The sequence below is a fragment of the Mastigoproctus giganteus genome, chromosome 12 (assembly GCF_048544385.1).
Source record: "Mastigoproctus giganteus isolate SK-2022 chromosome 12, ASM4854438v1, whole genome shotgun sequence".
Classification (NCBI taxonomy): domain Eukaryota; kingdom Metazoa; phylum Arthropoda; class Arachnida; order Uropygi; family Thelyphonidae; genus Mastigoproctus; species Mastigoproctus giganteus.
This window is the reverse complement of record NC_143586.1, coordinates 5,444,959-5,457,441: the sequence shown is the minus strand read 5'-3', so window position 1 is coordinate 5,457,441 and position 12,483 is coordinate 5,444,959. Positions and strand designations below refer to the sequence as shown.

The window sequence follows — 12,483 nt, the reverse complement described above, 5'->3', positions numbered from 1 at the left end:
ATAACAATATGTATAAATTAAAACAAATGGACAAAATGCATCTTACTCAATGTATGCCATCTTGAAATAAGTTCCCTGTGAAAGGCCTGATGAGATAAATCTGAAACATCTAAAATTTCCAGCAAATATTCATCCAGTTCTTGTTGATTATCAATGCTGAGAATGTACCTACATATGAAACAAAAATGAGATTAAGTTCACCTTTTAAAGCTTCCTCATTATAAGCTTATAAAGTCTAAATTCTCTAGATCCTATAAATTAATTTTCAACATAAGAAACAAACAAGATGTGGACTAATATCTTTTTAATCCCTTTATTACATATCCTTTATTACTTATTTCTTAGCTACACATAGAACTGTTCTTGTTATGCTCCAGCATGACCACCAGGTCAGAGGAGTTTATAACAAATCATGAATATCTGTTAATTGTATTTAGCAGTCATGGGCTTGAACCACGGTCCACTCAAAGAGTATGCTACTACACTCTCGCTCTTGACCACTAGGCTATGTCATCATTGTAGTTAGCTAATTTCAGGAAGAGGAAGTAGGTTATCCTTCCCAAGCAATTACAGGTTGCTGATATATCCAAGTTTAATTATGACTTTCAGCAAAATTGTGATAAAGGTGAAGTGTATTGAAGTGTGATTAAGGTTACTAATATATACTTGCAGTTGTGCATAGATGCATAATCACAATTGTGATTATGCATCTATGCACAGAACTAACTGCAAGAGCAGTGTCCACTGATAACCAAGAGCTTGGTTATCAGTGGACACTGCTCTTTGTGGACTACTGTTATTAGTGGAGTCCCACAGAGTTCAGTGTTGTTCAGGCTGAATGTCTAAGTTTGCAGATGATACAAAGGTGGTGGCAGGATGGTTAATGACAGTAATGAAGGTATGCTGCTATAATAAGATTTAGAAAAATTAAGCCAACTGGCTAAGAAATGGCTTTTGAAGTTTAACACTGACAAATGAAAGATTGTTATGGAAGTGGAGAGGTTACATTTTTTTTTTTTTTTTTTTTTTATGCAAACCCCAAACACGACAGGTATTAGAACCTATAGTACTTAGTACCGTGCTTGGGTTGGAGGCTGAGAAGACGAAAGAAGATATTTGTTGACATTGGACTTGAACTTCTCTAGACTGTAATTTTCAGGAAATACGTATGAAGGAAGGTTGTTCCAGAAAACGGCAGTTGAATGAATAAACGAGGAAGATGAAAAGTTGGTTCTGTGAGTTTGAAAAGTTGGAGAGTAAATGGATGGTGGCTGGTGGCGGCACGTGTTCAGACTGTTTTGAAAGAGAGAGCAGGAATTATAGAAGCAAATTCAGAAGAACAGTGCCCATGGAAGTATCTGTAGAAGAGGCATGCAGCAGAAACAGTACATCTATGGGAGAGCGAGTGGAGAGACTCTGTTAGAGATGAATCATTAATTAACCTAACTGCCCTCTTCTGAATGGAATCAAGAAGCCTGAGAGAGGTTTTGGAGGCACCACCCCAGATGTGGGAACAATATTCCATGGCAGGGCAGATTTCAGATTTATACAGTGTGAGCAGCTGTTTGGAAGAAAAGTAACGCCAAGAGCAAAAGAGAAAACCAAGTTTTTTAGATGCAGAGGAAGCAATATTTGTAATGTGCCCCAAAAGAGATATATCATTTTGCCTAGAAATCAGAGTGTCACTAAAGATAAGCATAGGAATCTTTTTTGCAAGATATAAGACAAGACTGAGTTTTAGAAGGGTTGAAATCAACTAAGTTGTCTTTGCCCCACTGGAGAAATACCTGAAGATCGGCGTTTAAGGAATTGGTAGCAGATTTTCGAGAAATTAAAGCTGATTGAGCAGGACAAGGTTTCTCAAAATGGAAAGTGGAATGCAATGTGCTATCATCGGCAAAACTATGATAGGATTTCCAGTCAATGGAAATTCATTAATATAGAAGAGGAAAATAGTGGGGAAAAGAACTTAACCTTGGGGGACACGAGCATTAGTGGAGAAGTTAGAAGACAGTGAAACAGTGAGACATTTACCATCACCCTCAGTGAGCGATCAGAGAGAAAACTGGATAACCAATTACTAAAAACAGTTGGCAAACCATAAGATGGAAGCTTGTTTAGAAGACCTTTATGCCAAACACGATTGAAAGCCTTTGAGATGTCAATAGCAACTACTTGTGTTTCACCAAACCTTTCCATTGAATTAGTCCATAAATGGGTAACATAAGCCAGAAATCACCAGTGAATCAACACTGACGGAATCCATACTGGCGATCGTCGATGAGACGGAAGGTTTCTAGGTAGTTTAAGAGTTGGCGGTTAATTGATTTCTCCATTACTTTAGAAAGAGTAGAAGTAATTGCAATGGTACGATAATTGGATGGGAGGGATTTGTCACCCTTTTTAAGAACTGGCTGGATAAGAGCAAATTTCCAAGCAGAAGGAAAAACACCTTCGGAGTAAGAAAGTGAAAAAAGGCGGCAAAGAATAGGAATACGTTCAGGAGCACAGGTTTTGAGAACAAGTGGAGAAATACCATCGGGGCTTGGAGCTTTCTTAGCATCAAGATTCGTCAAAATCCTTCTGACGGAAGACCACAGGAGGCACTGAATGGAGCATGTTGGGAATGGTGGGAGGTGTTTTACCAAGATCATTAATACATGAGTTGGAAGAAAAATGGGATGCTAGCAGGTCAGCTTTATCCTTGGCTAAAGTAACAACAGAACCATCTGGTTTGGATAGAGGTGGGAGTAGAGATGGCAAAAGTTGCAGCCAATAGCTTTGCACCAGAATGCTCGGCTACCATTAGGACAAGAAGCAAATTTTCTACTCTTAGCCTGTTCAAACTCTAATTTGGATTGATTAATAACTGCTTTACAATTGTTGCAAGCTTTGGTTTAGGCAGAAAATGAAACTGGAGAATTAGAAACAAGCCAATTACGATATGCAACATTCTTCTCTTGAACAGCCTTAACACATTTATTGGAAAACCAAGGTTTAGATAAAGGATGAAATTTTAAAGTGGAGTGTGGGATAAAGGATTCCATTCCTGCAAGAATAATTTCACTGACAAGATATGAGAAAACGTTGACATCAGAAGTTTTGAAACAGTAATCCGACCAAGGAAAAAGAAGTCTTGCAGCTCATCCCATTTTGCATTCTTGTAATGCCAAACAAAACGAGATTGGGAATAGCCATGAGATAAAGGTTCCATTGGAGAAGAGACAATCACCAAGTTGTGATCTGAAGTGCCTAAAGGACCTCTCACTTCGACTGTCTACTTAGAAGGGTTGTTTGTGAGAAAAAGATCAAGCGTATTGGCTGTATGATTAGGATTGTCCGGTATTCTTGTAGGTAAATGAACAATCTGTGCAAGGTCGTTAGTAATTGCAAAAGCCTCAGCATCTCGACCAGCTGGGTCGGTGTGACTAGAAAACGGAAGTCAACTGGAGTTGTGAACATTAAAATCACCAAGGAAAATTATCTCACTGTTAGGAAAGTTGGACTGGAGAAAGTCAAGTTGCAAAGAGAGGAAGTCAAAGAGCTCCAAGTAATTAGTGGAATTGGGAGAATGGTAGAGACAACAGATGAATTTTACACAATGAGGTAGAGAGATTTTAAGCCAGAGAAGATCAAAGAGAGGAGATTCCAAATTACCAAGTCTCTGACAGGGAATATCAGAATGGACATATGCACAAGTACCACCTTTGAGGCGAAAGGAATCATACAGTGAATAATTTGGGCATCTGAGATGAGCAGTAGTTGAATCAACTGATAACCAAGATTCTGTCAGAAAAAGTACATGGGGTTTGGCAGACTGCAAGTTGAAATGGACATTGTTGAGATTAGAATTGAGACCACGTATATTTGTGAAATGAATTAGGAAGTGCTTGGGAGGTTTAGATCTTTTCGCAGATAAGCTTGCTCTATTAGTTTGACAATTCATGGTGTATTCAATAGTAAGAAAAGTGGATGGGACATGCTGTATGAAGTAATGAAATTTTTGGATATGGCGTATATATGGTAAGAATATACCCAGATCCTTGACATAACATGGCCTTGACAATGCTCCCCGCATACACACTACTCGGACTCCCTCCAGTTATTATCTGGCAGAGTAGAGGTAGCAAGATTATACACTAGCTGATCTGGAATCCTCCTAGAGAGTTACCAATAGGTTCGGTCCGGTGTACTAACTAGCGGCCGGCCTGCGAACACCGTTTTAGAGCTGTACCCTTGAAATGTAAGAAATATTGGATCTCGCCACGATGTTCATCATAACCTAAAAAGTCATCAATCATACAGCATGATGGAAGAGATAGGGAAGGGTTGACCAGAACTTAGCTCTAGAGACTAAACATGGGTTCCACCACTTCAAGCCTCCAATAAGCAAAGTGGTGGTATTACACTGGTTGATGAGAGTCATCTACCACCTAGAAATAAATTCAAGGAAGAACTAGACAAACTACTGGAGGGTAGTTTGTCTAGTTCAACTATCTATTCTGTCAATAGATAGTTGAAATGGTTTTTTTTTTTTTTTGGCTGATGCTGTAAAGCTTGTTTTCTTGCATCATTTGTCACTATTAATACTAATACAGTTCCGTAAAAGTCAACTTTACAGTGTATTTATGTGTGCAATATCCAGTTTGAATAATTAAGCAGAAGAAAGCAGAATTTTGAGGAGAAAAAAATAATGCAGTTTACATTCTGATCTATATATATATATATATATATATATATATATATATATATAACGAAGTACTTGTAGCAGGCATCATTTGCTCTGTTTCTCATATTGTGCTCTTCCTTCACGACGAGTTGCCATGATATTGCACTACCTCAAATATGTAACAATAGTCTTCTCTATTAGTGAAGCATTACTTATTCAAGGTAGTGCAATATCATGGCAACTCGTCGTGAAGGAAGAGCACAATATGAGAAACAGAGCAAATGATGCCTACTACAACAACTACTTCGTAGTTTCTTAAGAGTTGTCTATGGTGTATCTACACTGATATTATATAGATAATAAACTTAACTCTTAACATATTATGCCTAGTGCATTTAGTTATTTTTAAATATATATATACACACACACTTATTTTATTTGAAGTAAGTAGTTTCATTCTAGTGCTTTTGAAACATGGGCTAAAAGGACTTAAGTAAGTTATGTAGATCCTAATATGTTTAAAAGGGAGGCATTCAAACTGTCAAAACAGAAAAAAAAACAAAAATGCCAACAAAAATCAAAATGTTAACAGTTTAAAACAAGTTAAAATGTGAACCAACTGTGATGTTGTTATGAAAATGTACGTACATATTTGACAAAAGTTTTTTTTTTTTAATTCTGTCATCTGTAGGTATATATGTATATATACAGGGTGATTCACTACCAGTGCGACAAACTTGCAGGACTTAAGTAAGTGTAAAGTACAAAGACGAATCGGAATCACATAGCATTGCAGGGTCTGAAATGCCTTCGTCATGCGGTAGAGGACGTTGAACGGGAGGTCGCGTGAACAGCGATCCCGCTGGAAGTCAACATTTGCGAACCGGTTCCCAAGGCAGTAGGATGGACGAGTATTCAAACGTTGAACTGGCCGACATCCACCTCGCATATGGAGCTGCGGACTGTAACAGGCACGCCGTTCTGCGCTTGTACCAGGAACGTTTCCCGCACAAGCGTGCTCCTCATCATACGATTTTCGCACGTGTGCACAGAAGGTTATGTGAGACTGGTTGTTTCACGAGAGGTACCATGAATCGAGAGCGAACGACGAGGACGCCAGACAATGAGGAGAATGTCCTACGTCTTGCAGAAGGCAATCCGAGTACGAGTACTCGAGCAATAGGCCAACGATTGAGTATGTCCCAATCCACTGTATGGAGGATACTGTCAACAAACCAAATGAGTTCATACCATCTGCAACGCATCCAATCATTGGAGCCTGTGGATTATCCACTCCGGAGGACTTTTGCTACTTGGTTTCTTCAACAGAAACGGTTCGCAAATGCTGACTTCAAGCAGGATCGCTGTTCACACGACCTCCCGTTCAACTTCCTCTACCACATGATGAAGGCATTTCGGACCCTGTAATGCTATGTGATTCTGATTCGTCTTTGTGCCCCCTACACCTCCTGCAAGTTTGTCGCACTGGTAGCGAATCACCCTGTACATATATAAGTTGTGTAATATATTGAATTAAGTATGCATAAATGGATGTGAAAGTTACACAAATTGCCAATAACTAGAAGAGTAAGAAAGTAGAAAAAGAAGGCATCACAGATGGGGGAAAACATTTTTAGTAAATAGTCTAATATACACTATGATGCCACTTTATTAGGTACACGCTGCTGTGCACACAAATGGTTTGTCCCACAATGTTGCAAGTCACATGACCACAGTTGTGGATATAAATGCAGCAGAACCTTTCTAGTATCAGTTAAGCATACAAACTGTAGCAATAATGGGGAAAAGGAGTGATCTAATGGACTTCGAATGTGGCATGGTATTAGGTGCTGGACAAAGCATCTCTGAAACGGCAGTTCTCTTGAACTTTTCACACAACACAGTTTCAAGGGTGTATCGAGAATGGTGCAACGAACAGAAAACATCCCCTCAACAGCACTCCTGTGGAAGAAAATCGCTTGTTGATGAGAGAGGTAAGAGGAGGATGTCTAGAATTGTGCAAGCAAACAGATGGGCCATAATATCGCACATCACGTTAGAATACAACCCTGGTATGCAGAACAAAATATTGCAACGGACCACTAGTCGCACTTTGTTGCAAATGAGCTACAACAGCCGATGGCCACATCGCCTACCTTTGTTATCAATGAAGAACAAGAGAGCACGCCTCCTGTGAGCACAGCAACACCAGCACTGGACTATCGAGGATTGGAGAACAGTTGCTTGATCTGACAAGTCGAAGTTCCTGGTGCATCATGTCGATGGAAGGCTCAGAATTTGGTGAAAACAACATGAATCCATGGACCCATCATGTCTAATGACTACTGTGCAAGGTGGTGGAGGCAGTGTTATGGTGTGGGGAATGTTTTCTTGGCACACGTTGTGTCCATTGATACCCATAGATTCACGTCTGAATGCCAATTGTACCTAAACATCGTTGCTGACCAAGTGCATTTGTTCATGTTGACAGTTTATCCTCAGTCAGAGGGTTATTTCCAGCAGGATAATGCGCCGGTGCACAAAGCCCGAACCACTATGGAATGAGTCCAGGAACATGACAATGACTTTTGTTTGCTGCTGAGTTCTCTAACTCAATCCTATTGAACATCTTTGGGATGAGCTGGAAAGGGCTGTTCGCTGCAGGCCTACACCTCCGTCAAATCTCAAGGAATTAGGTATGTTCGTGTCAAACGGCACCTGGAATTTCTCCCAACTCCGCCCTCATAATCTCAAGGAACTTTGTGACACACTCATGTGTGCATGGTACTCCATTTCTGCACAATGTTTTCAGCATCTTGTTCAATCCGTGCCTAGACAAATTCAGGCTGTTTGAAGGCTAAAGGAGGGTCAGCACGCTAAACTTGTCCATAGTAGTAGAAGAAAAGTGAAAGGCCAAAAAAGCAATGAAAATGAAATTAGCACTTTACAGTATGGACCTTGTCCACACTATATTAGAAAGTGATAATTTCATTTTCATTGCTTTTTTTGGCCTTTCATTTTTCTTGTACTACTATGGACAAGTATAGAAATGCAGTTCCTGATACATAGTCAAGTGTAGTCCCCTGATGAAATACCTGATCATGTATCAATATTTATTTCAGCAAACATCAGATAAAGCATTTTTTGCATTACCTATTTGCATTAGACCATTTACTAAAAATGTTTCCCCCCATATCTGATGACAGCTATACCATTTTCATTTTATTAGTATTTTCATGTACTAATTTAATTTACAGTTTCCCCACTTTATATTGGCTTGGTAATTCAGCCCATAATTTTTTTAATTCATCATAACCTCTAGGATATTAACATTCTTTTACCTTTCACAAATCTACTTCACTTCTTTTTCTTCTTTCCTCACTCTTCTAGTTACTGGCACTTCTTGTAACTTTCACATCCATTTATGCATACTTAATTCAGTATATTATACAACTTATATATACTCTTGAATCCTTTAATGCTGCTTTGCACTTTTAGGTGCATCTGTCATACCTGATTTATTAATCTTGCATTCACTGAAAGCATTTCATCAACTGTATACCTCTTTTCATATGTAACTCTTTACACATTACCTTTAAGGGGTTACACTGAATACCCATTTATATATACAGGCAATCCCCATATAACACGGTACTTCTATAACATGGTTTTGCTCTAACACAATTGATAAATTGCGGCAACCCTTACACAACATGGTACTTATATAACACGGTTAGAGAACTGTGGCAAACCTAGAGTATTTTTGGGCTTTTGAAGGGAAAAACTCTGCTATTACATTGAATTTAATTTTCAACATTTCCATTCTTTTTTGTAAATCCCCGTGTTTTGTTCTGTGCTATTGAACTCGTGGTGAAAAAAATCTAGATTTCAAAGTTTTATCGCTATTGGATAACGTGCCAGGGCATCCAAAAGATTTAAGTGATCCAAACACTGAAGTAATGTTCCTACCACCTAATACAACTTCTTTAATTTACCTTTAAAACTCATTACATCAGAAAATCTTTACAATGGATTTTGGAAAAAAATTATTTCGAATGTGAAGTGTTGAAGGCATGGAAACATTTTTCAATTGTGGACTGTATCGGAATCATAGCTTTATCACTCAAAGAAATAAAACCAACCATCAACATTAACTGCGTGTTGGAAAAATGTATGGCCAGAGTCAGTTCATTCAGGAAATGTGCTCAAACTGCAGAAAATGGAATTGGTACAATAGCAGAACTTGCTAAATTGGGAGGAGGGAAAGGTTTTGATGATATGACTACTGAATATGTTCAAGAATTACTGGTAGAAAAAGAGGCCGGCAAAGCCGATTTCATAGAAATGGCATTGGAGGTAAACCAAATCAATTCAGAGGACGATAGCGCAGATAAAAATTCTGAAGTTCCAAATTTTACACTAAAATGTATACAGGGAGGCATAAACTTAGCCGAGCAATTAGAATCTTATTTTTTGAATGCAGATCCTTTGACTAAAAGGAGCGCAAAGTTCAAAGAGAGCTTTAAAAATGCTTAGCTCCATACCACAAAATTTACAAAGATCTATCAAGCAAAAGCAAACAAACCCAGATTAGTGATTTTTTTAGAGCAGAAGAGAATCTGGATGGTGCAGAAGAAAGTACCAAAGGGCAGAGTAATTGCAGAAAATTTCACTCTTGTGAATGCAATAGTTCTGTCCTTATTGAGATGTGAAACTTCGCCATCAAATAAGTATGCAAATATTATGTGGAAAATATAAAATGTTTAAGGCCATTTTTTAGGCCTTAAGTAGCAAGACACAAAACTGAAAAACCATGATTCTTGTTGCTTAAAACCTGCTCTTTCCAATGGTGGCAAAAATGAGAGAATTGACGGTATCCAACATTAAGATATTTGCCTCTAAAGATAGGTCAAAATTTGACCTATCGTTGAAGGAAAATATCTCAGCCAGCAAACAAGAGCTCATATTTAGTTAGGCTGAATTCATGCAGATGTTAAATGGAATGCCCAAAGAAGGAGGTACCAAAGGTTTTTATTTCAAAGTTATGACTTTCAAAAGTCTTGCTTAAATTTGCGATAAATTTTTGGTGCCAGTTTCAGACCGCATTGTAAAAAGTGTGAAGGTTTTTGAGCCTGGACACCAAAAGTTAACTAGGTATAGCAAGTTTCAGAGCACCTACCTCTGAATTTTGTGCAACAGTAACACTTAAAACTTTGAAAATTATTCGTGATTTGCTCTGCGTAACACAAGTGACCTCCACAAAAATGGTGCTGGTGCTTCAAGCATACTATATTTTGAACTGAATTTTTGCGCAGCTTCTTTGGAAACCTGTTTAAACATACACATATGCCAAGTTTCAACAAAACTGAAGATGGTTGAGCAGGGACCATCTTCAAAATTAGGCCTCTTGATGTGGAATCACCCTATACCCAATGTTACTATTCCTGTGATTGTGAAGGTGCAAGCAGAGGATCTGGTTGTTGCATTTTAGACTACAAAGTGGCAAGTTCTAGCCTGTCACACCAGGAAGAATATCTGTGACCAGCCTCAGAGACAATTTTGCTTGATGCCTGGATATTAGAGAAGGCACTTTTAAAAGTACTGGGGCAGATGTTACTACATCATTACAACATTTGTAATGAATGGAGGCATTTGGAACAAATGTAGGGGTGTACTTTCTTGCATCGTATTCCTCTACTAATGCTAATATCAAATTCAAGTAAATAACTCAGAATGATCATAGGATTAATTTTGCTTAACATTTGTTTATCAAGCTTTAATGAAAATCTAACTTAGCTAGATGTGTTGCAGACAGACAAGGCTTATTTCTAATTCATAACCCGTCTTATAATTGTGCCAAATGGGCATAGGAGAACCTGATGATGAGAATCCTCTCCATGATCAGTCAAAATTCATTTATTCAACAGGATATTAAAAAAGTTGATGTAAGAAATTACATTATGATTTCTGAGCGATTCCCGTTTCTTTGAGGAAGAAATTAATGGTATATTGAAAATCGTTACAGTAACTGGGGGAAAAAAGAGGTGTCAGGTTGTTTGGCATTCTTGACAGAACCATACTAGAGTAAGTTGATGATGCACGATAACATTCATCGAAATATAACTTTCATATAGCTGCATTTGACAATAACAGGATGGTGCTAACAAAACCCAGCCTTAATTTGTTAGAAAAGAAACACGTAACCATCGGTGACATACGGAGATGCAAAACCGGTAATTGCTACTCAACTAAACTTCTTGATTACAGCTGGTCCTTTACATTAAACCGAATTTAATAAGGAATTGATGCAAAAGCCTTCCTTGCTTACTTAAAGCACTAGCCTGTATACTGGAACAACAAATGCATGAAACATCGTTAACTGCTGGTTTGATTTATCGGTCGCAATAAACCGAGTCACTTTGTGTCTATAATGGAGTACGAACAGAAATTTATAAAGATTACAATAATATCGCATTAATAAAAACCAACCTAATGGTTTCTTCTGGGAAATCATGATCTAACTTCTTCAATTCAGAAGCACACCAGCTGATAACTTCATCAACTTCAAAATTCATGTTACAGCTCACGAGCAAAATAAAAACCGAAACGAAGACCACCAGCGACCTCCTTGTAATTTAAGAAAATAAATTGTAAAATAAAATCATCAGCTGCAAAATAAGAATCAATAACATACTTGGGTTATTATACAATTAAATTAAAATTAACAATTTTCAAAAACGTAAACACATAGCTGAAACTACAGCAAGTATTATGTTCCCCAGGAATTACGATTCTTTAGTCTCTGATTGAAAGTAAATTTTCGTGCGTCTAACATGCAACCATCCTACCTCAATTTAAAATTTCCTTTCTTTATGTGTGTATTACTGAGAAAATGAGTAACCATAATGAGTGACCAATATTTAGCTTACTCAATCCATTCAAAGTTTTAAACCATTCAATCAGATTTCGTTGCAGATACCCAGCTTTCAGACTGCAATTTGCAGGACTGAAGTCTTTCTCGATAAGAATAAGTTTTTGTTCATCTCACTAATTTTATTGTGTTCTCTGCACCTATTTCAACAGATCCCCACATAATTTTTAAAATGAAACTTCGAGACCTGCAAGCATTACTCAAGATGTAGCCACCCATTGCCAGATACAAACGAACTAATCACCGACTTATCCCATCATAGTTATTGTTCGACATGTAATGACTGCATTGCCCCATTAGCTTTCCTTCACCCCTCAGAGTACCACATGTCGAACTGTATAATTACCTTTAGGTCCTTTTTCGTTCCCCAATACTCTGAGTGTCGTACCACTCCATTAGTATATTATTCTGGGAATTACTGATCCGCATATGCAGTACCTTGCATTCATCAATGTTAAAACCATCTGCTAACGTTTTCCATTTATTGCAGTAGGATGCCTTGAATCTTGTCAGACACACTGTTAACCTTTGTATCGACTGCAAAATTAGACATTAAACTTGTCATGCCTTCGTGAATGCAGTAAATAATAATAAGGGGTACTGAGACATGACCAACTCCATTAATATATGATAATTTATAAATGATATCGATGAGGGTAAATCAGGCTTAATGTCTAAGTTTGCAGATGATACGAATGTTCGCAGGGTTGTTAATGACACTAATGACAGTACGCTATGGCTATAGGATCTAGAAAAGTTGAGCAGATGGGGTGAGGGGTGGCAACTGAAGTTTAACATTGATAAATGTAAAGTACTGCATATGGGTAGCAGTAACTCCAGAGTAACATATCAACTGTGTGGTACTACAGTCAAGGTGGTAGAT

The 12,483-nt window shown here is 38.0% G+C and overlaps 1 protein-coding gene across 1 annotated transcript in view; it reads right to left on the bottom strand.

The window, feature by feature from the left end:
• The window catches only part of LOC150076649 (activating signal cointegrator 1), a 71,774-nt gene extending 60,526 nt beyond the window's left edge, over nucleotides 1-11,248 (bottom strand). Inside the window, exons 1-2 of the mRNA XM_090385607.1 lie at nucleotides 11,159-11,248; nucleotides 47-168 (exon numbers count right to left, since the gene is read on the bottom strand). Of these exons, the coding sequence (XP_090241733.1) occupies nucleotides 47-168; nucleotides 11,159-11,244 (208 nt within the window). The 5' untranslated portion in view covers nucleotides 11,245-11,248. The remainder of the gene's footprint in view (nucleotides 1-46; nucleotides 169-11,158) is intronic.
• Between the last annotated feature and the right edge of the window lie 1,235 nt (nucleotides 11,249-12,483).